At 37.6% G+C, this 23,606-nt stretch overlaps 2 protein-coding genes across 3 annotated transcripts; one reads left to right on the forward strand and one right to left on the reverse strand.

Annotated features, from left to right (window-relative positions):
- Positions 1–1,007: 1,007 nt before the first annotated feature.
- Positions 1,008–8,856, forward strand: SEP2 (Septin-6; the record flags this gene model as incomplete). The annotated part of the gene is made up of 10 exons (XM_051219046.1): positions 1,008–1,010; positions 1,324–1,438; positions 1,473–1,586; positions 1,622–1,703; positions 1,737–1,877; positions 3,368–3,485; positions 3,529–3,618; positions 5,477–5,737; positions 6,902–7,027; positions 8,692–8,856. 10 exons carry the CDS (start codon positions 1,008–1,010, stop codon positions 8,854–8,856), a joined length of 1,215 nt encoding a protein of 404 aa, XP_051069761.1.
- Positions 8,857–10,690: 1,834 nt separating this feature from the next.
- PPIL1_1 (Peptidyl-prolyl cis-trans isomerase-like 1) lies at positions 10,691–11,710 on the reverse strand. Of its 2 annotated transcripts, XM_051213762.1 has the most exons (4): positions 11,547–11,710; positions 11,285–11,508; positions 11,102–11,248; positions 10,691–11,066 (listed from the first exon to the last, which is right to left on the reverse strand). In XM_051213762.1, exons 1-4 carry the CDS (start codon positions 11,588–11,590, stop codon positions 10,987–10,989), a joined length of 495 nt encoding a protein of 164 aa, XP_051069762.1. In that variant the 5' UTR covers positions 11,591–11,710; the 3' UTR covers positions 10,691–10,986. The 2 variants fall into 2 exon arrangements, with proteins under 2 accessions (XP_051069762.1, XP_051069763.1); XM_051213763.1 differs by having other exon boundaries at positions 10,925–11,710.
- Between the last annotated feature and the right edge of the window lie 11,896 nt (positions 11,711–23,606).

The raw sequence follows: 23,606 nt of genomic DNA on the forward strand, positions 1-23,606 counted from the left end.
GAGGTTACGCTGTGTTTTCTTTTCCTAGGTGTGACTGTGAGCCACATATATACCTTATTTTGTCTCTTGATAACTTCCTCTACACTGTTCAGACTTGGCTGCCCTATAGTTTGTATTACATTAATATGTGAATCCAGAACTGAACCCGCAGATTGACGTGCCTCAGTACTGTCTATAGGCAGTTTCTTCTCAGCGTGATTCTTCTTTCTCCATGTAACAATGCCTACATCCATTTGCTCATCTGTTTTCCTGATGAGGTCCACCTTTATGGTCACATTTAAGTCTAGAGCTAAACCCATGATAACGCTCTCAATTTTCTCAAAAGCAGAGTTCTGATCACCTGCTGCCACCTGTTTATCAAAAGGCAATTTCCTAGCTCGGTTTGGTTGCTCGATCGCCACTAGAATAAACAGAGACCGAATAGAACAACATTGTTTACACAACAAACGTGATAATGGCTTGCAGCACCCTTTATATGCAGCCGGTGTGAATCCGGTGCAAACACTGTGATACCACTTATTGTAGTTATCACATTGCATCCCTTCGTCAACCGGGAAATAGCATGTTGGTCTACCACAACGGTGTTTCAGTTGCGCCATAAATTTGTTTTATGTTTCTATATAAATAAAACAAGGAAACAATAAAAAGATCCGGCTTCAGTAGACACAGGACACTCTTAACAATTATGGATACAAACAATGGTCAAAGATATATTCAACGACGAAGACTAAGTACCAGTGCCTTTAGTTTTATATATCTGTAATCGTTAAGTACAGATGATGAACTTCTCTAGAAAAAAATCTGTACTCTTGTGGGTTACTTTAACTGAAAGAATTCAATTAAAGGAAAAAAACAGTAGTCACGATGAGTAATTTAACTATCAATAACATAAAAATTATTCAGAGGAAAAATACTATTGTCCTTTTAGAGTAGGGTTAACCATTCTCGGAATGATTGTACACACGGTAGGAGTACATGAAGCAGTTCAAAAATGTTTGTTGGTATTTATGGTATTTTGACTGCATACGAATATATCAAAGTAAAAACAAAATGTTTGCTGTTTTCAAACAATCATGACCACTATATGTATTCGATTTCTATACCGCTTTCATTTTTTAGAATGTTTTGATGTATATTTTAAGAAGGATACTGCGTAACTTCCAGTTTAATATTCCTTGTGAACTGCTTTAGTCTTATCTTTTCATACATTTTCGTCAATATATTGGACATTAGACTCGACGCCTTCAGTCGCGTCCGTTTGGAAAATGACCGCAGATGTTCTAAAAGCATTGGTTTGTTGTATTTGCTATGTAAATATCTTAGCCTCCTGATGTGCGCACTCTAAAACTAACCGGACATGTTGGATTTGACAGTCTGCCAGATCAATTGGTCAACAAGGCTATCAGCCAAGGGTTCGTGTTTAATATTCTATGTGTCGGTTCGTCTATTTTGTTCCATATAAATTTTTGTAGGTGAGACAGGAATTGGAAAGTCCACTTTACTAGAGACTCTGTTTAACCAGAAGTTTGATTTCAGTCCATCAAGTCATGATCTTGCAGATCCCAAGTTAAAAGCTGTGACATATGGTAGGAATGTTTATTCCATTCAGATCTTTCCACAGATCTCAAAGAAGCTAATGTTAAGCTTAAGTTAACGGTAGTAGAGACTTGTGGGTACGGTGATCAGATCAATAAAGAAAATAAGTAATATTTCGATATTCACCTAATACTTTATAGTATAAGACCTGTTGTTGATTATATCGATAACCAGTTTGAAAACTATCTACAGGAAGAACTGAAAATGAAAAGGTCTATGCAAGTATTTCATGACACACGGGTTCATGTCTGTCTTTATTTTATTGCACCTACTGGACACAGGTAACTTCCCTACTTGCTGTACATTCAGACAATATTTTGTTTTCCAAAGTTTTACCTCATGCTACAAGTAACTAGTTATTACCGCTCACATTCTCGTTAAGTAAGATTTATAGTATCGTAAACATGTGTTCGTAGTTGCTAAATGTAATATCGTATTTACATCTATTTAACCATGTATTTGACTCAAAACTCACCTTCCAAGATCATGGTGACAGACTAATATTTCAAATTTTACAGTTCGTTCGGCCGATGTTAGCATATATTTACGAGTGGGGCTACTGGGTGGCTTATAATAGGTACAAAAAATTAGTTTGATATAATTTCAAAACTTTTTGAATGTCAAGTTATTTTCATATTGGAGTGTGACATTCCAAGCACTGGTAGGTCTGAATTAACACCCACTTTAGAAACGGTATAGTAGTCGTGAGTATTTCATTTCCCTTAACTTTTTATTACTGACTGCCCATTGACTGGAAGATAATGTCGAGCAACTTAATTTATGGGTAAAATATATGATACTATCCCCGTGAATATGTACGATAAATAATGTAACCTCACATTTTTAATCCTGTGCTTGTAGTTATGACATTTCTGCTGAAACATTGTAAACTTCAACCCTTCGTCAATGTTTGTTTCTAAAATCTCCCACATTTAACAGGCCAAACGTCTATCAAATTTTGCTAAATTTTTACGCAGAGACATCGTCAACATAGAGCCTGGCACAACAAAGTGTGTTGCCCCAAGTTCCCATGCCACATTAACACGGGACAATTTTGAACTATTTTCTTTTCCTCAGTCATTTATGTCTACCATCTACTAAAATTGGTAAGACATCAATGCTTCATCGACTGATGCATTCTTTTTTCCACAACTAATGGTAAACATCAATGTTAGTCACTCAGTAGTTCTGTCATACGTAAATAGGTCTTCAGTTGATAAATTCAACTGTTACTACAGTCATGAAAGCGGATATTAGTTACTATTCGTTTGTAGAACTATTGTACCCAAACCTGCTTCGGTTTGGGCACCCGGGCAGTATCACAGCCCTCACACATATCAAATGAGATTTGTGTGGCGCATATCTATTTGGTGCCTCCTTGTAACAATATCTATGTGTTAAAATAAATAGAACTATTGTAGCTTGATATGTTCATCAATCATTCGGTTACAACGTAGAACCTGGTACGTATGCACTTTAGCTTAAGTTACCATACCCGATTAGCACAGGGGTGAAGTTGTCAGTCCCAATCCCGAATTGGTAGGGGAAGACATAGTATCAATGGCAATAAAGAAGGTTAAACATCAAATACACGATTCAAGAAGGAAATATAAACTAGTACAATAAAAACATTGGTTTGTTCAGCTCAACAAATAAACCCGATCACTACAGTCAGTAAATAAAGGTGTATGGAGAGAGTATAGCTTTAATTTACCTGAATTGTTTCTACTGTTTTATTTCAGTCGTTGATGGTTTTCCTTGTTTTATGTAGTCTAAAGTCAATTGATTTGGTCGCAATGAAAAAATTGGAGAACAAAGTTAATGTCATCCCTATAATAGCAAAATCAGATACAATAACCAAATCTGAATTACAAAAATTTAAAGCAAGAGTATGTTTCTTCATTTACTGATTTTTATCTCAATAAATTTTAGATCCTCAGTGAAATACAGTCTAATGAAATTGGTATTTACCAGTTTCCCACTGATGATGAAGCTGTTAGTGAAACTAATAGTGTAATGAATGTAGGTTTCTTTGTAGTGTGAAGTTTTAGATATATATATTTAAAATGTTTGGATTAATGTTTGCTAATTCCATGGCGTTATGCTAAACACATGTGATTGCACTTCTGGAGGTATGTATATGACGGCTATCTTTCGGCTGTGAATTCTGAATACATAGTACCTTGAGCTAAGTTAGGATTATTCGTTTGGTGTTTGATAAACTAACCCGAGGAAGTTCTAGGCGCCACTTAGATACAAAAGAATCTTAGTGTTATTTGGTGAATTCCACGTTCGTTTTAGCAAGGCATACAGACAAATTTTTCCAAGCTCCTCTTTGAAGCTCACCATAATAAAGTAGGAAAGTTATAGCTAGACGTGTTGCTGGTTGCCGGAGAAAAACTAAGATGTTTTAGCAATGCTAACAGTGCAACTTCATGTTCCGAGTACTTTTTCAGTGAGACTAAATTATGGACGACCTTTGAGCGACTCTGAAGTGACCCTGAGACAATTCACCTATTTATCAGTGCCAAAAGAGAATAATAAGTTAATATGAACTAGAATTTAGAGTTAGAATTTAAGGTTATGAATTAAAGTAAGGGTTTTCATCGCCAAGTGACAGCTATAATGCCGAAATGTTATGTACCTATATGTGTGAATGAATTTCGCGCCCAAACCTAGTGCTTGCCGTCCTTCATTTTATTAGTTCGTGCATAAATTATAGTCTCGTCCTTTTTTCTTTAGTTTTTAAGTATTATTTACAATCCTGAACATAATGTGATGTGGCCAGTAAACTGAACGACATAATATTGTTGTGCCGTGCTTGATTTTACTCATCAACAGGTTCTGAATCTTAATTATGATTTGTTTATACCATCTATCAATCCAGATGTCTTATCTAATAAACGTCTGAACTACGCGACTTCAGATATCATGAATACCAATTTCTTTCAGTTTGTGTATGCAGGGTTACTGTCATTTGTAACTTTTTCCTAAGATATCACTGTATCCTTATAAATATAAGAGGTTATTTAACATCTCACAATTTCCCGGCATTTAATTGAGTTGTCGTTCTATTCATACTACAGATGGATCATTCGTATATCCTTATAAAAATACAGATCAGTTAGTGAAAAATGCCTTCCATGTTAGGCCCATAACCCCAACAAGTTTAAATATAACACCTTAAAATCAGTACTTTTAAATATTTGGGTATCCAGTGTTATTATTGTTAGTCCGGACACAATTTTAGAGAGGTAATTTCCAGTTTTCACCGTTACACCAATTTAGTAGTTTATTTATTTGAACAAATACACATTGATATAATCAGGCACCAAATAGATATGCGCCACATAAGTCATTCAATTTATATGCGGGCTGGTATACTACCTGGGTGGCCAAACCGAATCAGGTGTAGTAGTTGAGACTTTCGATTTTCAACCAGTCCGGTATATAAATCCCGCTCTGCCTGCTTTGTTTTGGGTGGTTTGGTAGTATCGCTAGCCTGCACACCTAGAATCTGGATCAAAACCGAGTACACAAACCTGTACCTCTTGAGTTGAATAAATAATATGGTGCATCTGAGTTGATTCCTGAAATTTTACCATTAATATAATTTAGATTCCGTATTGGAAATATCTTTATTTACCAAACTAACATTTTTACAGTACATTTCAAACAATCAAGTCACATATGAATCTATTAAGTTATCTTGTACGGAGACAAAAATAATGTGGAATAAATTCTGCTTTGAGAATATAATACAAGTGTCAGATCAGTGAAACTTTTAATGCCGTTCTTACGTTGTTTATGACAGACTGTGTAATCCTCAAATTCTACGTTAGATTCACCGTAATTTTCTCTAATAATTACTTGGTTGTAGCAACATATCCCGTTCGCTGTTGTGGGTAGCTCAGAAGAAGCTAAAATCAATGGAAAAACAGTACGTGTTCGACAATATCCATGGGGTTCAGTTCAAGTAGAAAACGAAAATCACTGTGACTTTGTCAGACTTCGAGAGATGCTATTACGTGTGAATATGGAAGATTTACGTGAACGTACCCATGGTGTGCATTATGAGACTTATCGACGTCAACGCTTAATCGAAATGGGATTTCGTGATGATGAAAAAATGTCACTTCAGGTAAGAATTCTTGTCTCTTTCTGTACCCGAAAAGGTTTGTGAAATTACCTTTGTTACACTAACTATTTAGGGGTATGGTTCGATAATTGAACCATCTGACTTCAACTTTTACGTTGAATGTTCAAACCCTTAATATCTCTAATCCTCACGGTAAAAGGTGGCTTGAAGCTGAGCACATAAAGCGGTACTTATTAGGTGATCCTAGAAGCTTTAAGTAATATTTGTAATAACGATGGAAATAAATTAATCTAGTACAACTCCACGACCGAGTACTGATTCATTTATTGGGGGATGCTTGGTTGTGTTAAAACAGGTTGAAAGAAAGCTTTTGGCGAAAAAACCGGGAAATGAAATGAATTCACCAAGTTATTGTTTGTTATTCTAAGTCATGTTAGTAGGTGTAAACTACTTTCCTGAGGTCCACGCGATGTAACAAGTGGTTAAAGACATTGGATAACAACTGAGAATCGGTCATAGTGATCTAAATCCATTTGGTTTTTCTTTTCTTTTCGATCTTAAATTCAAGTATTTCTTTATGCATAACTTCCCACTGTTTTTTCAAGCCATACTCCTGATGATCTTTAGTCACTGCTCGTACATTATTTCAACCTCTTTCGTATTTCATTTTGTTATTTACATCCAGTGTTAATGTGGTATGGGAACTTGGGGCGACACATATTGTTGTGCCAGTCTCTATGTTTATGATATGTGTTTAGATGAGTCATATACTCAGTTTTAAGCAGAAATTTCGGTTTGTGGTTCTGTTAGATTACCGGAATGTTATTGAAATCAATGCAGGTAAAGTGGGATTCGAACATGCAACCTAGTACTTGAAAGTCAGGTACACGAATCACATTATTATGGTTTTTTGTACTAACGCTCAATCCTATAAAGCACAAAGATTTAATTGGTTGTATAATATTAATATTACTAATTTTCATATGATGGGTATGGTCTAGTGTACAAGTCTACTTTTGTTTTTTTATTAGATTCCCAAATATTAGAATCAACTATCAAAACTTTTAAACTTATAGAACTTTTTGATTCAAGCTATTTAGTTAGAAAGTTCCAGTTTGTGCATGTATGCACCTTGTGTTGTTCATGTGTCATAGAAACTGATTATTTATACCCCCTTTTATGTTCTTTTTTTATTTTCCACGATAGGAAACCTATGAAAAGCGTCGTGAGCTTCAAAGAAAAGAATTACAACAAAAGGAAGAAGAAATGAGACAAATGTTTGTTCAACGTGTTAAAGAAAAGGAACAAGTTTTAAAAGAGGCAGAACGTGAGGCAAGTTACTTAACATTCTAAAGAAAATGTATATCTACCTGTTGGGACGAATCCATAAAGCGACTTGACAGTGACGAATGATTTTAGGTTACCTAACTCATAATTACAGGTTTTAATATCTGGGATATAATAAGTCTAATGTTGAATAGTATTTGGCTTTGTTAGTAACTTCATGAGATGAACTTGTGGTGCCACACAAGTCCTTGGAGTAATTTGTCAGTCACCGTATGCCCACTCTTCACGTGTAAATAGCTTCTCAGTAACCAAACTATTATTCGGTTTCCCAATGAAAACTGCTCGTTTATATGTGGTTTTCTATCACATGTTTTATCATCAACCAGTGATACACCTTATCCGATGGGCACTAACATTTCTAGATTACAAACAGTCCGAGGACGAAGTTCTTCATTTTCAGAATTCTTACAAACCATGAATTATAATTGAAATTATGGCTCTCATATCTCTTGTCATCTTTCAATAAGTTTCGAATTTTGCATGAATAATGTGCGGATAACCGAAAAAATCCAACGTTCTAAATCCATTTTCGTCTTTTCTTGTAAACGGAAGAGAAGAGTTAAGTGATACAGGGATATCTGTGGTGGATTTTAATTATATCGTTTACCAATGTGAAAGTCAAGAATAGTGTTTTGTGAGCTATTTATCAAATGTGTAGTTTGGAGCGAGGTTTCAGTAGACCTGGGACAGTGTTTTGCGCACAAGAATCGTTGGCCATGGTGACACTTGAGGGGGAAGTCGATGTAGGAGGAATAATAGGAATTGAGGACGGAGGTTGATTATGAATACAGTAGTCTTGAGTGCTGTTAGAGGTATGAGGGCGGTTATCACTTCCCGGTTGCCCACACCGTGGAAGGGTTCTTCTGGAGATATCTTAAAAGGAAATTGGATTAGAGGTGCTCTTAGTGACCTGAGAGCGTAACCGCAGTGCCCAAGGGACAACTGCTTGACGTCGGTCACACGCGACCTTTTTGAGTAATTTTTGTGTTAGCTCCGCACTTGTTAAGACCTTACCGCCGGAGACGGATATTCGTGGGATAAGGTGAGGTGTGCATTTCTAGGGTCGACCTTTTCTAACCCCACCCCTCCTTGTGGGAAGACAGCATCGCTGTCATGCTGGTTGTCTGGAGGAAACGCCTTACTGCTGTCACACCTCTGTACAGTCAGCAGTACGACTTCGCCCTCGGACCTTGGGTTTGTTGCTTTTAGTCTTACCGCTCCTCAACCGACCTGTCTGACACGGTTGTTCTAACCAGTATAGCTCGGTCGCTTTATCACGACAGGCAAGCCCGACCACCACGACAAGGTAGCAACAACGGTCGAGTCCTCCGATCATTAGTGGAGTGGGATGACTAAAAGGTAATTTGGCAGGAGTTATTGACGCACAGCCTTATAAGACCAGTTTGTAAGGACTCTTTCATCCTTAGTTATATCATGTTCACCTGCGTACTTATTGGATACCATAAAGTTTGGGTGCCGCAGCAATGTTTTTTACACATGAGCACCTTAATAATATTTCCCAAAACGTCAAGCTCTCTGATGCACCTCCCTATTTATTGATCCAGCTTCCGCTTCTAGGGATGTGGATTGTTTCAAACATTCCATATGTTGCATAAAACTGATTCGCTTTCTACTTTATTCATTTTTAGCTACAAACCAAATTTGAAAGTCTAAAGAAAACGCATACTGAGGAAAAGAAGAAACTTGAAGAAAAGAAACGCTTTTTGGAAGAGGAAATAGCTGCCTTCGAACGTCGAAAGCAGCTTGCGGAACAAGCAAGACAAGGAAATCTAACTATGAAAAAAAGGAAATGAACTATTTGGCAGGAATACAGCTAGTCTTCATATTACTTAATAATTCACTTTAGCACTATGATTTCCGGTTATTGCTTTTGCTAATCTCACTTCTCTTTTATAAATGTCTAATTTTTTCCTATGAACTTCAGCCCTATGTAAAACAAACCACGTACACTGCATTTGGAAATTACCGGGTGTTCAAATGTTTCTTTTTATTTCATTATAGGCAATAATATGATGCTTGTTTTATGCTAAGCAGTTTGTACTTTGATAAACTAGCCAATCGGTGGCAAAACGTGGTTACCACTCACTGAATAATAATAAGAGGGGAACCCAAAACACAGGTTGAATTTAAAAGGTATTATGACAGGAGACCAGCCTTAGAAAATGATAAGGTTGGGTAGTTTTTATTGAGTAATTAGAAGTGTGGAAACAGTGCTTATGTTCTAGACTACATTTAATTTGTAACCAAATATTCTTGAAGAGGCAGCTTAGCTAATAAGAACAGTACCGAACCACCAGTGGATAAGGTATCGAGACATTGCAGTGCTTAATATCGGGTCTTATGAGAAAAGTGGCACATTTCTCTGTGGGTTATTATTTTAGTGTAGCGATTTGTTTGTGTAAACTACCAAATACTCTAGCTGTAATTGAGTTACTTTTCAGTCTCTAGGACTAATATAGTTTATTTTGTAACCACACATCTACAAGTGTATGACGTCTTATATGTATCATTTTAAGCTACTACTCTAAATTACTTTCAGCTAGGGGATTTAAAATGATAACGAATGGGTGACAACAATTGCACTAACAACGGCAGAGTCCATAAAGCACCAGATAGATTAGAGAATACAGTAGCACAAACTGTGAAATTGGTATCAGCGAACCTTAAACTAATTTGGAGTCACCGCATGAGATTGCCAATATCACACATTACTATTATTTTAAGTGCCTCCTAAGGTCCACTACCTTAGATGTAGCTTGAGGGAAACTGGGGATTTGTTGTAAGTACGGGTCAGTCAGCTACAACGTAGGACCAGGCACATATGTGCATCGGTCCAGGTTGCCATACCGCATCAGCACAACAAGATGAACACCGGATTCATAGCAGTGGTTAGGTCAAAGGTAGTAATATGTAAGAGAAAGATTGCATGTAGAGATATAGTACAAGAAAGAATTGGTTCGTAGAAAGAAAGATATGAAGCGATTTTAATCTCTTAGTTTAAGGGAAGACAAGGAGTGTATAGTAAGTACGGGTAAATGACCAGTTGCTCGATATTGTGTATCTAAACAAGGACCGATATTGCTCGGTGCAAGGATGAAAATGAGGGTGGAAACATGTGCATACACCAACTATATCCACTGTTGGTTTAAAAACCACGCTGAACCATATGCTATTAGCATAGCCGATCAGAAGTCAGATCTTAATACAGCGAAACGGTTGTTGTTGAAACTAATTAATCAATAACTTCCCTAATGTATGCAATTTAAAATATCGATAGATTAATTGCATCAACTAACAAATATGAGTTGTCGGGTTACATATTTGCTTCATCTAGTTACGGTTAACCTCTTGCCAGTTTATGTCTGATAGTATTGTATGCGACAGTCAGGCATCGGTCCGTAACGGTTTGCAACTTTATCTAGTTAACTTTTTTGGCCAACGACACTAGTATCGTCTTAATTGCAGTGAAAATCTAACCAAAAGCAATACAATTGAATAATGAAGAGTAGGGGACAGAAGTAGAATAAGTGCCATTGGGACAGGATTCGGGCTGTCTCCAAGCTATCGGTTGTGAGTACTGCACAAGACAACCAGAAAATGCACCCACTGAACATTTTACAATTCACAAGGATTAGTAGGCTCAGAAATGAGATAGGTGATAACGAGGTTACCAATCTAGCGGAATAACACAAACTCAAGCATAACTATCATCAAATATCCAGAATAAATTTTCAGACTTAAGTCAAAACGACATTTGTGGAGCAGCAGATACTATAAGAGATGATATACACTACAATTTCTATGAAAGCCGTATAGATCTCACTCTTCTACAGGTCAACACATAGATCTCAGATTGTACAGTTTCAGACAAGCAAAACTTTATGCAAAAAACGTTACAGAACTTTAGGTGTCGATAAGGTAATTTATACAGTATTCGTTGTGTTCGCACGGATTATCTTGATAAGCTCACGAGGTCTTTCTGCTTGATCAACATCGACCATACCTACAAACAGTAAGAATGAAAATAAAAACTTCTACCGAGGCGCTGAACAACTTTCATACCGGAAGCAACACGTCCAAAAATAGTATGTTTACCATCTAACCACTGTGTAGGAGCCAAAGTTATAAAAAACTGACTGCCATTTGTATTTGGACCGGCGTTTGCCATTGAAACAACTCCAGCACCTGGATCATGATTATTTAACTTTTCAAATGACTTACCTGTGTGTTTTAGGTCAGGGTGAATTTCATCCGCGAAGTAAGAGCCATATATTGATGCTCCACCTCGACCAGTACCTGTTGGGTCGCCACCTTGTATCATGAAATCTCGAATAACACGATGAAAAGCAACATTATTGTAGTACCCACGCCTTGCTAACTCAGCAAAATTAAGACATGTCTTTGGGGCATGCTTCCAATAAAGTTCAATAGTTATAGTGCCTTGACTTAAGTGTGTTATTGCATATTAAATTAATGGACAAACTTGGTGTCAAGAACAACGAAAGCTGGCTGGTCTTGAGCTGACATTCGCAGCTGCAACACCAAATTTGGTCACTGTCTTCCGATCTCTAACCTGATGGATGGACCAAGAGTAAGACCCAAGTCAAATCCACCCTCGCGACCTTGAGTGGCTCTGTTCAAGGCGAGGACACCGTATTTGAAGTACCAGGGATCGAGTATGAGGTTGAAAGATATTTCGGGTTGTTTTTGGATTCTGGAAGCCACAAGCTTTCTCTGGAAAGCTGTCAATACTCCAGTTTTATTAAAGATTTTATCAGGCTCTGAAAACAAAATATCATCAAATATTATGACATATAATACTAGAGAGTGCTTATTCATATGAGTAATATTTTCACTAAGTTGAAGGAAAATTTTTAAATGCTCTTCGCCAAGCCCGCAGTTCTAAGAGTTCCCAAACAACCAATAAAGGGGAAATCAAGGAGAAAAAGGGGGAAATAAAGGGGGAAACACGCCAAAATGTCCCTTTTTTGCCTGTCCGAGAGAAATAATGCGGATTTCCTTCTTTTCGTCGCTTTTTCGCTAAATTGTCTACTTTTCGCCTAAATATCCGCCGAATTTCACATAAATAACCGACGTAAAGGCGAAATGTCGCGTTTTCGCCTTTATTTACGCTTTCATCCTCTTTATTTCCCTTTTTCGCCTTTATTCCCCCTTTATTGGTTACTTGGGTTCATCCTTCCACATAACTAGACAGTTTAGACAAATTATACAGAAAAAATAACTTGGCAAACATTGAACTTTACAACGAATTTATTATCAAGCTGTACAATCATATATATATATATATATATATATATATATATATATATATATATGGAGATTGTTCGTTAAAGTTAAACATTAACTGTCACTTAAAAAACTCACCAGAAGTTACTATCATTGTATCTTGCGGTATGAAATTCTATAACTCATGGGTTTCAAACGCCCAAGAGTTCCCACGAATTTTTCGTATACTAAATTCATATTATATCATAAAGTAGCATTCCCCTAGGTGAAGTTTAGTAATGGGTTGTACAAAAGATCTGTTCAGATGAAAGTAGCCATGATGGATGTAATGCTTTATGACTATATCCCCCGGCAGTAATATATATATATTCGGTCTTTTGCTTGCTCATTTTTAGGCTGGTTTGAGTGAACGGTTTCTGTCTTGAGGTAAGGAAGTGTGCTACTGAATAGACGTAAGGATGCCACAAGTATCCGGAGTTTGACAACACCTTAATCAGTAACACCTTTTATAATCTAAACGTGCCAATACAGTGAAATCAGAAGTCAGAAGCGAAGAGATTCGAAGATATTTTTAATACAATATTGATATATTGAGAAGTGACCAATCTGAGCTGGCTAGTGGTTGTATGAGATATGTACCACGACGTACCCACTCGTGATCTGGTGCGGATTCGTGACCAAAACCCCTCAGCTAGATGAGTCTATTAAGACTAATAAGGTCAGCATTAATGTCGAAGACTTAGAGAGCTATAGATTTTGGGGACATATTTACCATTACAGATGCTTATCTAGGCTTCAGAAGCTTTTTGAATATTTCAGTGGTTAAGATACCTAAAGCTCTGGAAGTATACTCCAAACACAATGCTGTATTGGTAGCAGAGTACCATTGTGAAGTGACACCACGTGTGTCGGACATCAGTCATAAGGATAGTAGGTCGATCGACATGTATTACATCATTTTTTATATTTCTCAGTACAGATCCGGCTCCTTAAGAGATTCTTGCCATGGTGTTTCTAACGTTGACCACTCGGTGTGAAATGTAGAATCTTATGAGGCGTTTTGTCGAACGTGATGCTGAAACTTTTTCGTCATCTAACAAATAATAACGCCCGAACGATCATTTATTGTATGAGTAATGATGAATGGTTACCATGTATTCTGTAATAAGACGAAAACATATGAGCATTTTAATCTCACATTTTGTGAGAGGCTCAGCAAGTCTAGCGCAGAACACGCTCGCCAAACATGCTTAGATATGTCAGCTTTCTTAATAAAACATTGTCAAGCTGCTTGATTTCTTATATATGTGACATAATGTCACAAAAATATCTTTGTCAACACATGCGAAGGCTCTACAAAGTAACACAATATTCTATAACCTTTGGTCTTCGATGCGCCGAAGTGTAGAGTTATTTCGTGGTCATGAATCACACCCACTTATGTATCGTTTCGCACATATGAAAATTTGATCCCACCAATGGTTTACCGTTGACCATCACTTTATAAGACAATGATTAGTCCTTTTTTTCTTAAACTAATATCTAAACTCTAACAGTAGGACTACTTAAATAATTCGTCTACATAAACTTGTGTATCAAGGCTACTAGTTCCGTTATATATTGTTCGGCAGATTTTCATAAAATCAGCAGACAAGTGTTGAGGCCTTAAACGATATTGATAATTCATTAACAGAGGAGATATATAATAGTTATATCCTTGCGGCACGCCACTATCCACATTTGATTTTCACCGGCCTTCTGTTGAAGTAGAGGATTTTTATCTTTCATTTGGTTATATCCATTATTTTAAGTTGTAAATGCACAAGCCATATGGCAAAACAACTCACCAAATGCACGGTGAAATCTGGAAATAACTAATAAACAGACAGACCATTATCACGGGCTTTTACCCAGTCCATTCTGATAACTAGTAAGTTAGTTTGCAATGGCATTAAGCCATAACCACACAATCCTCAAAGCTGAACATGAGAAAATTGGGAAAATAGATATGCAATATTTAACGCGAAGAAAAACTGAACGATGGAGAAGGCGGGAACAATGAGTTGAATTAATTCGAGTTGATCGGATGGCATGGCTCGGCCTTCCAGGCGTGGTCTTTGTCGAATGTTACCTCATATCTTTTGCTCATAGTAAATATATTGTTCTATTTCCAGCCCGATTGTGTTCTCCATCATATATTGGTAATTGTTACGATACGATGAGTCAGTGTAGACAATGATGTGACTTCCACGTAAGATCTTATAGATTAGGCAGTTACATCATGACAAATGCACAATTCTAGGATTAGGTCTATTATTAGAGCAGTACTAATATCATAGTAGACCGTAATTTTACATGTTCCGCAGGATGTTTCTCACGAAATACGGGTTGCTCAGGGCCCAAAACGTTATCTGGTTATACATAACTTAGCAACTATAATATATGACTCCAAGTTCTGGGGCAGTGTATTCTTCGGTCTGAATCTTTTCCTTCAATCTTCGGGATTCCGAGTTGGCAACTTGTTCCGATTCATATTTTTGACAATCCGACTACTACGTTAAATAGACTGACAAAAGGATCCCATCAATTCGGTTCATTCTAATACTAATATACAAAAATTTCCGTTCTGAGCAAGTTCAACTATTGCATGCAAAACGCCCTTCAGAAGTTCCGCAATGTTGAGACATTTATTCTCACGCGCCTGTGAGATTGTTTCTGACCTACACCAGTAAACACTCTTAGAGCATATGCCGCAGACAAGGATTCTCCAACTCTCTTCTGAAGTTCCTTTTCAAGTTATTTCAAAGCGCTACTCACCCCTGTAATGTTTAACTTAAATACCAGAGTAGTGTGTTCTTTGGTCTGACTATTTCATTTTGGTCTTCAGAGCTCTGAGTTAGGGCTTAGCTTGTGATGGAGGTTGATGATTTCAACAAAGTGCGCCCTGCACACCTCGGGCGTCTTTTCCTCATTTCCTCTGAGGCTAGAAGTAGGTTTGTTTGTTCTCGTAATAGTTTATTGCTGATGGTATTCAATCAATGAATCTTGTGTATATAATATCCTATAAACCCCTGTACTTGTTCATAATATTGGTAATCCATAAACTTCCCATCGTTACTTGCTCATGTGTAATTTTGGGCATTTTTTAAATTTGCGTTGTCATAATGTGTACACGCCTATCAGCTTACTATATTCGTTACATGACTTGAAGAACCAGAAATACTTGCTAATCCTAGAGTTTTGTATTAACGAATCCCATCTCCTGATACAGTAGCCCTGTAGTGGCATTCTCAAACAAACGATTCTCGAGGTGGGACATACGTTAACTGAGAGGAGTTACGTTCATCATTTATCACTTAGAGGTCAGAAATGGTGAACGCGGGATGACTCAATCGTTATGGCATGGCTTGTCCATGCAGTTGTGGTTACCTCAAGTGACTTGATCCTTTTTGTGTTAAATATATTATTCCATCCTCGGCCCAAGTGTGTTCTCTAGAAGTCCTAAGCAGCATATTACTGACTGCCACGATGGGACGGGTGATGTAACATACATGTAAGATTTTGTAGATTATATGGTCAAGTAGTAGGAAATCTAAAAATTTGGATTCAATTTGTCATTCTGTCAGCAAAGATAAATAGACTTAATACCGACCTGGACAACAATCTTACAGCGTCATCCTTTGTTATTTGTTAGCTGTTCATTAGCCTCGATATTGTTCGTTTATTACAAAGTCCACAGAAGGCACCAGAATAGGACCTAGTGATAGTGGTTCTATACACGTTTATGATCTTACGATACACAAACCTATATGTTTTACTAACTTATGTTACAAGAACGTCCCAATCACGTTTGCTCTTTATCCATTAGTCTTATTTCCCTATCAGCTCTGTAGTTGATGGAGTTGCGGTTAATGACGATTGGCAAAGGAGACAGCAAAAATATTACCCGGTAGCTCTAAATTCAACTTCATCACGACACATGAAAACGAAAACACAGTGTTTATCTGACAAAAAACTTATCTGGAAACAACTACCCTGAAAACACGTAGTTAGTACCCAACGTAATTAACGTATATAATGGTTTTAATACAGTAAGTCAAAGTCACTGTAGGAAGTACTTTCCTACAAATGTAATGCTAAACTATTCCCTAGACTATCGAGCACAAATTAGCCAAAGTTAGAGCAAGCAAGCTATTTGGCTTGATAAACTTTATCTATTCCCTTTAAACAGAGGAAAGGAGAGACGCAAATAACATACCAAACAGTAACTAGAGGATAGAAAAAATGAGTCAACAATCGAAAATTGTCATATGATAGACATAAAATTGTGACTGGCGAATAAGCAAGGCATATTCATATGAGGTCAAAAGAAACTAATGTGGTGGGCGTTTCACGTTATCGTTGATGGGTTCGTTAATCAATAACACTTTACACTCCCCTCGAAACGCACACAACGTCCATGTTCCCGAGTCGTCGTCGCCAGATAACCGGTTGCTTCCAGTAAGCATAGACTTCGTACATTGCAAACGATTTGTTCGTTTGCCGTCCTCCACTCTGCTGTACGAACTTGTCCGTCAGGTTCACAGCTTACTTTTTCGCCAATGGCTTTAGGCCATAGACTTCTACTTGCTTAAATATTACGAACGAGAACTATGTTGTCTGGTTTTAAATTCTTTTGTACGTTCAACCACTTATCTCACGTTTGAATGGTCAGTAGATAATCTCTTATCCATCTGTCTACTTGACCTCTGATCTGCTTCCCATCTTTTACTGTGTAACAAAGTACTATCCTCACAAACATCGTCGAATTATAATGCGTTATGAATCAACGACAAATTATTCGGAGTAAGAGCATTTAAGGTGCCAGGATCATCCGTCATTTCAATTGGTGGTCTGTTATTTAATATCTTTTTGGCCTTGGTCAATAACGTTTGCGAAGTTTATCTATCAGCAGGTTTTGAAATAAAAGCGTGCTTAAAATTCTTCCACTTGATCTTATGATTTGCTCCCACACTCCCACACTTCATAGGTGGGTTGAAACGCTGTTCACATCCCCGTTCTTTGGGGTGATTCTCTATTTTGTTTTGATCACAAGAGCATATAATCAGCCTGAATTAGCATATTCGCCTCTAAAAGTTGGACCTTCATCACTGAAATTGAGCCGTGGGTATCCTCCTCTGGCATCATCAACTGTTACCTGAACTCCGGCCCACCACTGAGGCACTTTATTATGAACCGCCTAATGTCTAGACCAATGATGAATATAACAAACTCCCGTTGTTATTATTATGGATATAACCAAATGATAGAACATATGGTTTACCCTCTCCCACTACTCATTGATTATTATTTATGTCCTTATGCTCCTACTCCACACATTCAGATTCCAAATTTCCCTAATGGTTGAAGTTGTGTTGTTCTCCATAAGTGTCATGTTCTTTTTTTCTATTACAAGTGGACAGATAACCCACTAATCTCATGGATGCTGATCAACCATGACCTAAGTTCTTGTGATTCGCTCAATGTTTTGTTTTCTTATACCGAAAATTTTACAATTCTCAACTCTTGCGTATTCTTCGATTTTCTGTCTATCCTTACCATTTGTAAACCACATATAATCTGACCTGTGTTTCGTTACGCATACCATTAGTCATCTTCATAGCAGTGTGATATACTAAATGGATATCTAGCCCACAATACAGAAACCTTGACCATCCGATTTGCTTGTGACATGGAACTAGTAGAGACAGTATACTTCAACAAGGAGCTTAGATTAAAGTGATATTCATACACATCACAAAATGGGGAATTTCGGCGTTACTGACCAGCAAACGTGATGGTGAGGAGACAAATTCAATCCACTCACGTTTGTAAGAACATTTTGTTAAATTACGGCTTTATGGTCAAGTAGAATGTGACGAACATATGGTATTGACGCTAGTTTATTATGCAAAGTACCTCTTTAAATCGTGTTTGTAACGCTGAACTGGTTTCACTTTCTACCGAGTAATCCTATCGTGGTGTGGGTTACTTATATCCACAAAAGTAGTATATAACGGTGGCCAGGCATAGGATGTATTTCAGTAGAAGATCGATAAGGAAAGAATGGAATCGGAACGTAATTTGTATGAAAATGCATGAACAATGAAATCTAAGATAATGGACCAATATTTGCAAAGTAACAGTCAAATTTGAGACGATGGTTTGATATTTTGCAAATTAACTATTTGCAATATGGTTCTCAGATCTTATTGAGATGCTCTGTAATTTCGTGCCAAGTACATTCGATTGTCCCCACTCGTGTTCTTGTTCACTACACTATTACAAACAAACTAGACAATTTGCTAAAAGAGAAACCCGCTCATGACCGTATAAAAGTAGCCTCCACAGTGAGGGAGGTAGTCATTTGTGTATCAGAATACTCTTTTCAGTACTATATTTTGAAACTTCACTTAATCCTATACTTTCAGCTTCTTTTTGAACCACCTCCATTTATACAGTTCTTTTGTTTATTCATACTGTACTTACGCTTGTTTCCTTCAACCTACTAGAATGCTGTTGCTTAAAAAGTACCTTAATGATAGAAAACTAGACTAAGTAGTCATACCTTCACTATTTCACCACAAATGACTCAACTTCAATATGCATGAACATTGTATGCTTTGATTCTCGTTCCTTCGTTTCCTTACCGTCTTTTTCATTCCTCTCAGGATATGTCACTGATAACGTTGCGCCATCATCAATGCCTAAGATGTCCCAGAAGGATATAAGGTCTCGGTTTATATGGGCTCTCAAATTTAGGTGGATTTCATGCGATTAGTTCTCTTTATGAATCCGAATAAAGCAAGAACAAATATTGATGCATCAATATTTGTTCTTACGTGGATTTACTACCGATTATCAGTTGAACGTCGCAACGCAATCTCCATAAAGCGCGCCAACTGTTGTGTTGACAATACGGATCTCACTAATATTATTTGCATTCATATGTGAGAAGTATTGTCCCCCATACTTCTATGATCAATGTACCTTATAAAATATCGGGCTAACTGAGCGACCCACCACAGTGAAGACTGTACCTTCTGTAACATTTTGATCTTGCCTGTAAACTGGCATGTTTCATGTAACAGATTGTCATTTGAGAATATATTATTATTATTTTATTACTGAACCCACAAACGGAAATGTTTCCTTCAACACAGTTTTCCGCGGGAATGAACTCCAACACCTCAACACTATCACTAGTGCGCTTAGTTAAGTTTAATCATCTTAGGATACTTTTGAAATGTGGATATTTCAGTTTGGCTTATTTTATAGCATCTACACTAATCGATAAATAATCCATATAGAACTCTCCCTTAGCTGCCCGGGTAACAACCCTGCGACATTTGTCTTTATTATCACTAATCGTTTTCTGTAAAGCAAACGTAGTACAGCATGACGATGAGGTTGCTCCGAACAGATAGACTTTCATTCTGTAGACCTCGGGCTCCTTTTCAATATCACCACCTAACCACCACAAATACCTAAGTGTCCCGATCATGTGGCGGGACTACTACTTGACGGAACATGGCTTCAGTGTCCGCGTAAGACGTACTGGTAGTTGCCGAAACCTGGTGAAGGTGTTTATTAAGTTAGTAACTAAATCAGGTCCAGAATAAAAATTCTTGTTTAAAGACGTCCCAGCATATCAAGCTACACAATCGAACACTATTCTCAACTTGTTTGGCTTCGTGGGGTGGAAGACAGGGTGATGGGGAAGATACCAAATTCGTCCAGCAGTCCGGTTATCACTTATGTTTTCGGCATAATTCTGTTTTATATACATAGTCTTGGAGCAACTTCGCATCTTGAATAAGTCGAACTTTCAAACAGCTAAGTCTACGTTTTGCTAATTTTTTGTTGTTAGGTAGCTTATGTTCATGCCTACAATGCAGGGGTATTTGATAATGCCCATATAACATTGGCACTGAATTAAATGTAACGTTGAGTGCTATACTATCTTCCACAAACATAGATGCAGTATGACTAAATAGATCTTCGAATTCTGTTGCATACTCTTGTTCAGACTTATCTTCTGATTCCTCCTTAGCTGAGAGGTGAATAAATACACAGTCGCTCTGACAAGATTTCCCGTAGGGCCCAATCCAATAGAGTCGCAATGAACGATTCATTCGTGTTTCCGGTCAATATCTCCTTCATCTCGTGTACGTTTTGTGTGTTGTGCTCAATCAACAGCTTGACATACTTGCCTTCTACTCTTGAAAAATTTATGTCCTTTAAGTGGGACCAGGACACCAGCTGATGTGTTGTTGGCACAGTTCTGCACAATGCCGGTAGTTTTTCGACCGTCAACACTTTCTGGATGTTAACGGATGTCAAAACGTCTAACCAATGCAGTTCTACATCAACCTCCTTACATGCTGACGACTATTTATTGCTTAGAGTCCACAGAGATACTATTTTAGGTTTTCATTCTAGAGATAACTCATTGGCTAGATCATCTACAATGAGAGAACTGTCTACTCCACTATCCAAAAAGGAGCAAGTCTGAATGATCTCGCCATATTTCGGTAATACAGGAATTATGGCTATCGCGACTCCCCCAGAGTGTAATCTTTGCACTCACCATCATCTGTTTCTCTACACTGTTAAGCATTGAAGTGAACGTCCTCAACAGTGTTTGTGCATTATCTCTACTTCATGTGGATAAGAGAATGATACAATCAAATACACACCTTTCGACCGAACACGCTCTTGACGATCGACAGTTTTTTGCTACATGGTTTTCCTTCAACCAAAAATCACATGACTTGTGCCTAAGAATGAATTCTATCCTTTTTCTAACATCCTTATCCTTAAACTTTTGTCACCGATCTAAAGAGTAACTCTGAGCAAGATGAACTATGGTACTTATATCTGCCACGTAAGGCAACGGTGTCATCACTTATGGTCACATAGGATATCCTTGGTGCATTGTAATTTGCACTAAATTTCCCCTTTAAAATACTAATATCCCTATGGTGACTGTTATTACCACGTTTAATAATTAGGCCGTATCTGTTATTAGCCATATCAGCTTGTTCCTTTACAAACTCGATAAGATCGACAATCATAGGCTCTTGACCTCTGATAATCTCATAAGCTACCTTTAGCCACTCTTTTTGGACGTGGTTTGGTAACTTCAGAACCACAGTTTCAATAGTTCTGGAGGACTTCAAATCAGAAACGCATTTCATCTGTTGCACTACCAGCCCACATGCTCGCAGTTCCCGATACAAACTTCTCAAACCATCTTGTTGGTTCCTTCTCATGTAAGGAAAGTAACCGGTTAAAGGGAAAGTGACACTTTTTCTCTATCAGTGAAATTGATCTTTTCTTACCTATCAAAACAATTGTTTTTACTTTAATGGAGTCAGTTTCAAACAAAGTAACACTTATGTCATAGTTTTTTTCAACAGTAATTATGCATCTCCACATCATTTAGTAGATCGGTATTTTCTCTTTCTGAACTTTTGGATTTAACAGTTCGCGGTTTAGGTTTTTCTGATCATCAGTTCTTGTCACCTGATGTTTTTGTCTAATTCATTCGAAAGCCTCTGACTGATAGCTGGACAGCGCAAAAGAAGTGATTGACAAGGCTCATGCTGTTGACTTCCTAAGGGCGGTGGAATATAGTAATATGAGTGCAATTGGTGGAACCACGGAACTTGCAAAGATCTGACACGTGAGGCTTTCAGACTGTTTACCAAAAATGGATTCATCTAATTATATCAACCTAGAAAACTTATTCGTGAGGCTACGTTTGTTTATATCAGGGAAAACAACAACCTCACCACAAAAGTCATCAACAATCATCCAGGGTCTCAAATCGTGTGTAAAGTGAATGTGACCACAAATCCAGTGAAAGCTGCTGATCGGATACAAATCAAAAATTAGAAACGGCACAATGTTATCAAATAATGGGAGTCAGCAAAACAGTAGTTGAGAACGCGAAGTCTGATCATGGTGATAGGCCATTCGTCCTTCACAGAGTCAAGGAGAGTGATGGTTCAACATCCATAAATCCGTTTGAGTATGGCACTGGGTTGATCAGAAGTCTGTAAGGCGAATGATATCATGATTGACAAATTCAACGCTAGGTCTTTGAGTAATCGATGTTTAGCCCTCAAAGACCTTAATGCACACACAGCAGACGGTAAAAAATATAAGGACTGAATTAATAAAAAAATCATCCGAGTAAAAATTAGCTAGTGATAATAATAATAATAATTTATTCTCAAACAACGGTTTGTTACATGAGGCATGCCAGTTTACAGGCAAGATCAAATTGTTACAAATGATAAAATATCCACTGTGGTAAATTACTCAGCTGGGTTGATGTTGGGATACTCAGAAAAATATCCCAAAAAACAATTATCCGGTTAAGTCTAACGCTACCCTTGAACGTTAAATGGTGTCATTTCCCTACTGATCAATATTTATTTCGCGTGTCATTTTCCTATTGGTCAATATTATTTAACGTGTCATCTTTCTGTTGGTCAATATTTATAGTAATCCTAACTGTATAAATATGCATTTGTTTGTAAATCATTATTCTGCTGCTCCTGACCCCATAAACGATTTTTCATCTACGGTTCGTGTTCTGACATATTGGAGATTGGGAACAGTATTGGGGTCGAACTGGGATATCTGAAGTTTGTCAATTGGTAGAATTTAGAGTAGCCAACTCGCGATTCACAATAATTTGGCGACGGAGATTTAGCAACAAGTTGGTGATTAACTATGGATCCAGCCAAATTAGAAAAATTGTTCGAACAGCAGCTGAAGCTGATGGAGATGATTACTCAGACGCACATATCTTCTCGAGTCCCAACTGCACCGACAATTCCTGAATCAGTTGATGGTATTACCAGTGGTATTTCAGAATTTCTTTATGATCCTGATGCCAACATTACATTTGATACCTGGTTCAGACGTTATGAAGACCTTTTCAAAGTTGACTTTGCTGACAGAGATTATTCGTGGAAGGTGCGTCTTCTTCTCCGTAAACTTGGTCCATCCGAGCTGGATAAGTATTGCAACTTCATTCCACCGCAGAACCCACGCGACCGTTCATTCGACGCCACTATTCAGTCCCTTAGCCAACTTTTTGGTGATCACCACTCACTCTTCAGTACCCGATATCGCTGCTTAAAACTGGTCATGAATGAATCTGATGACTTCCTGACCCACGTCAGCGTTGTTAACCGTGAGTGCGAACGGTTCAAGCTCAGATCCCTCACTAAAGACCAAT

Source organism: Schistosoma haematobium, chromosome 3 (genome assembly GCF_000699445.3).
Source record: "Schistosoma haematobium chromosome 3, whole genome shotgun sequence".
NCBI lineage: Eukaryota > Metazoa > Platyhelminthes > Trematoda > Strigeidida > Schistosomatidae > Schistosoma > Schistosoma haematobium.

Bases quoted from the DNA above. Each gene is read 5' to 3' on its own strand.
- PPIL1_1 (XM_051213762.1), bottom strand. From the start codon at position 11,590: ATGTCAGCTCAAGACCAGCCAGCTTTCGTTGTTCTTGACACCAA. The intron at 11,509-11,546 runs GTTTGTCCATTA...AACACACTTAAG, and splicing joins TTCGTTGTTCTTGACACCAA to TCAAGGCACTATAACTATTG. The intron at 11,067-11,101 runs GTAGAAGTTTTT...TACTGTTTGTAG, and splicing joins GAAAGTTGTTCAGCGCCTCG to GTATGGTCGATGTTGATCAA.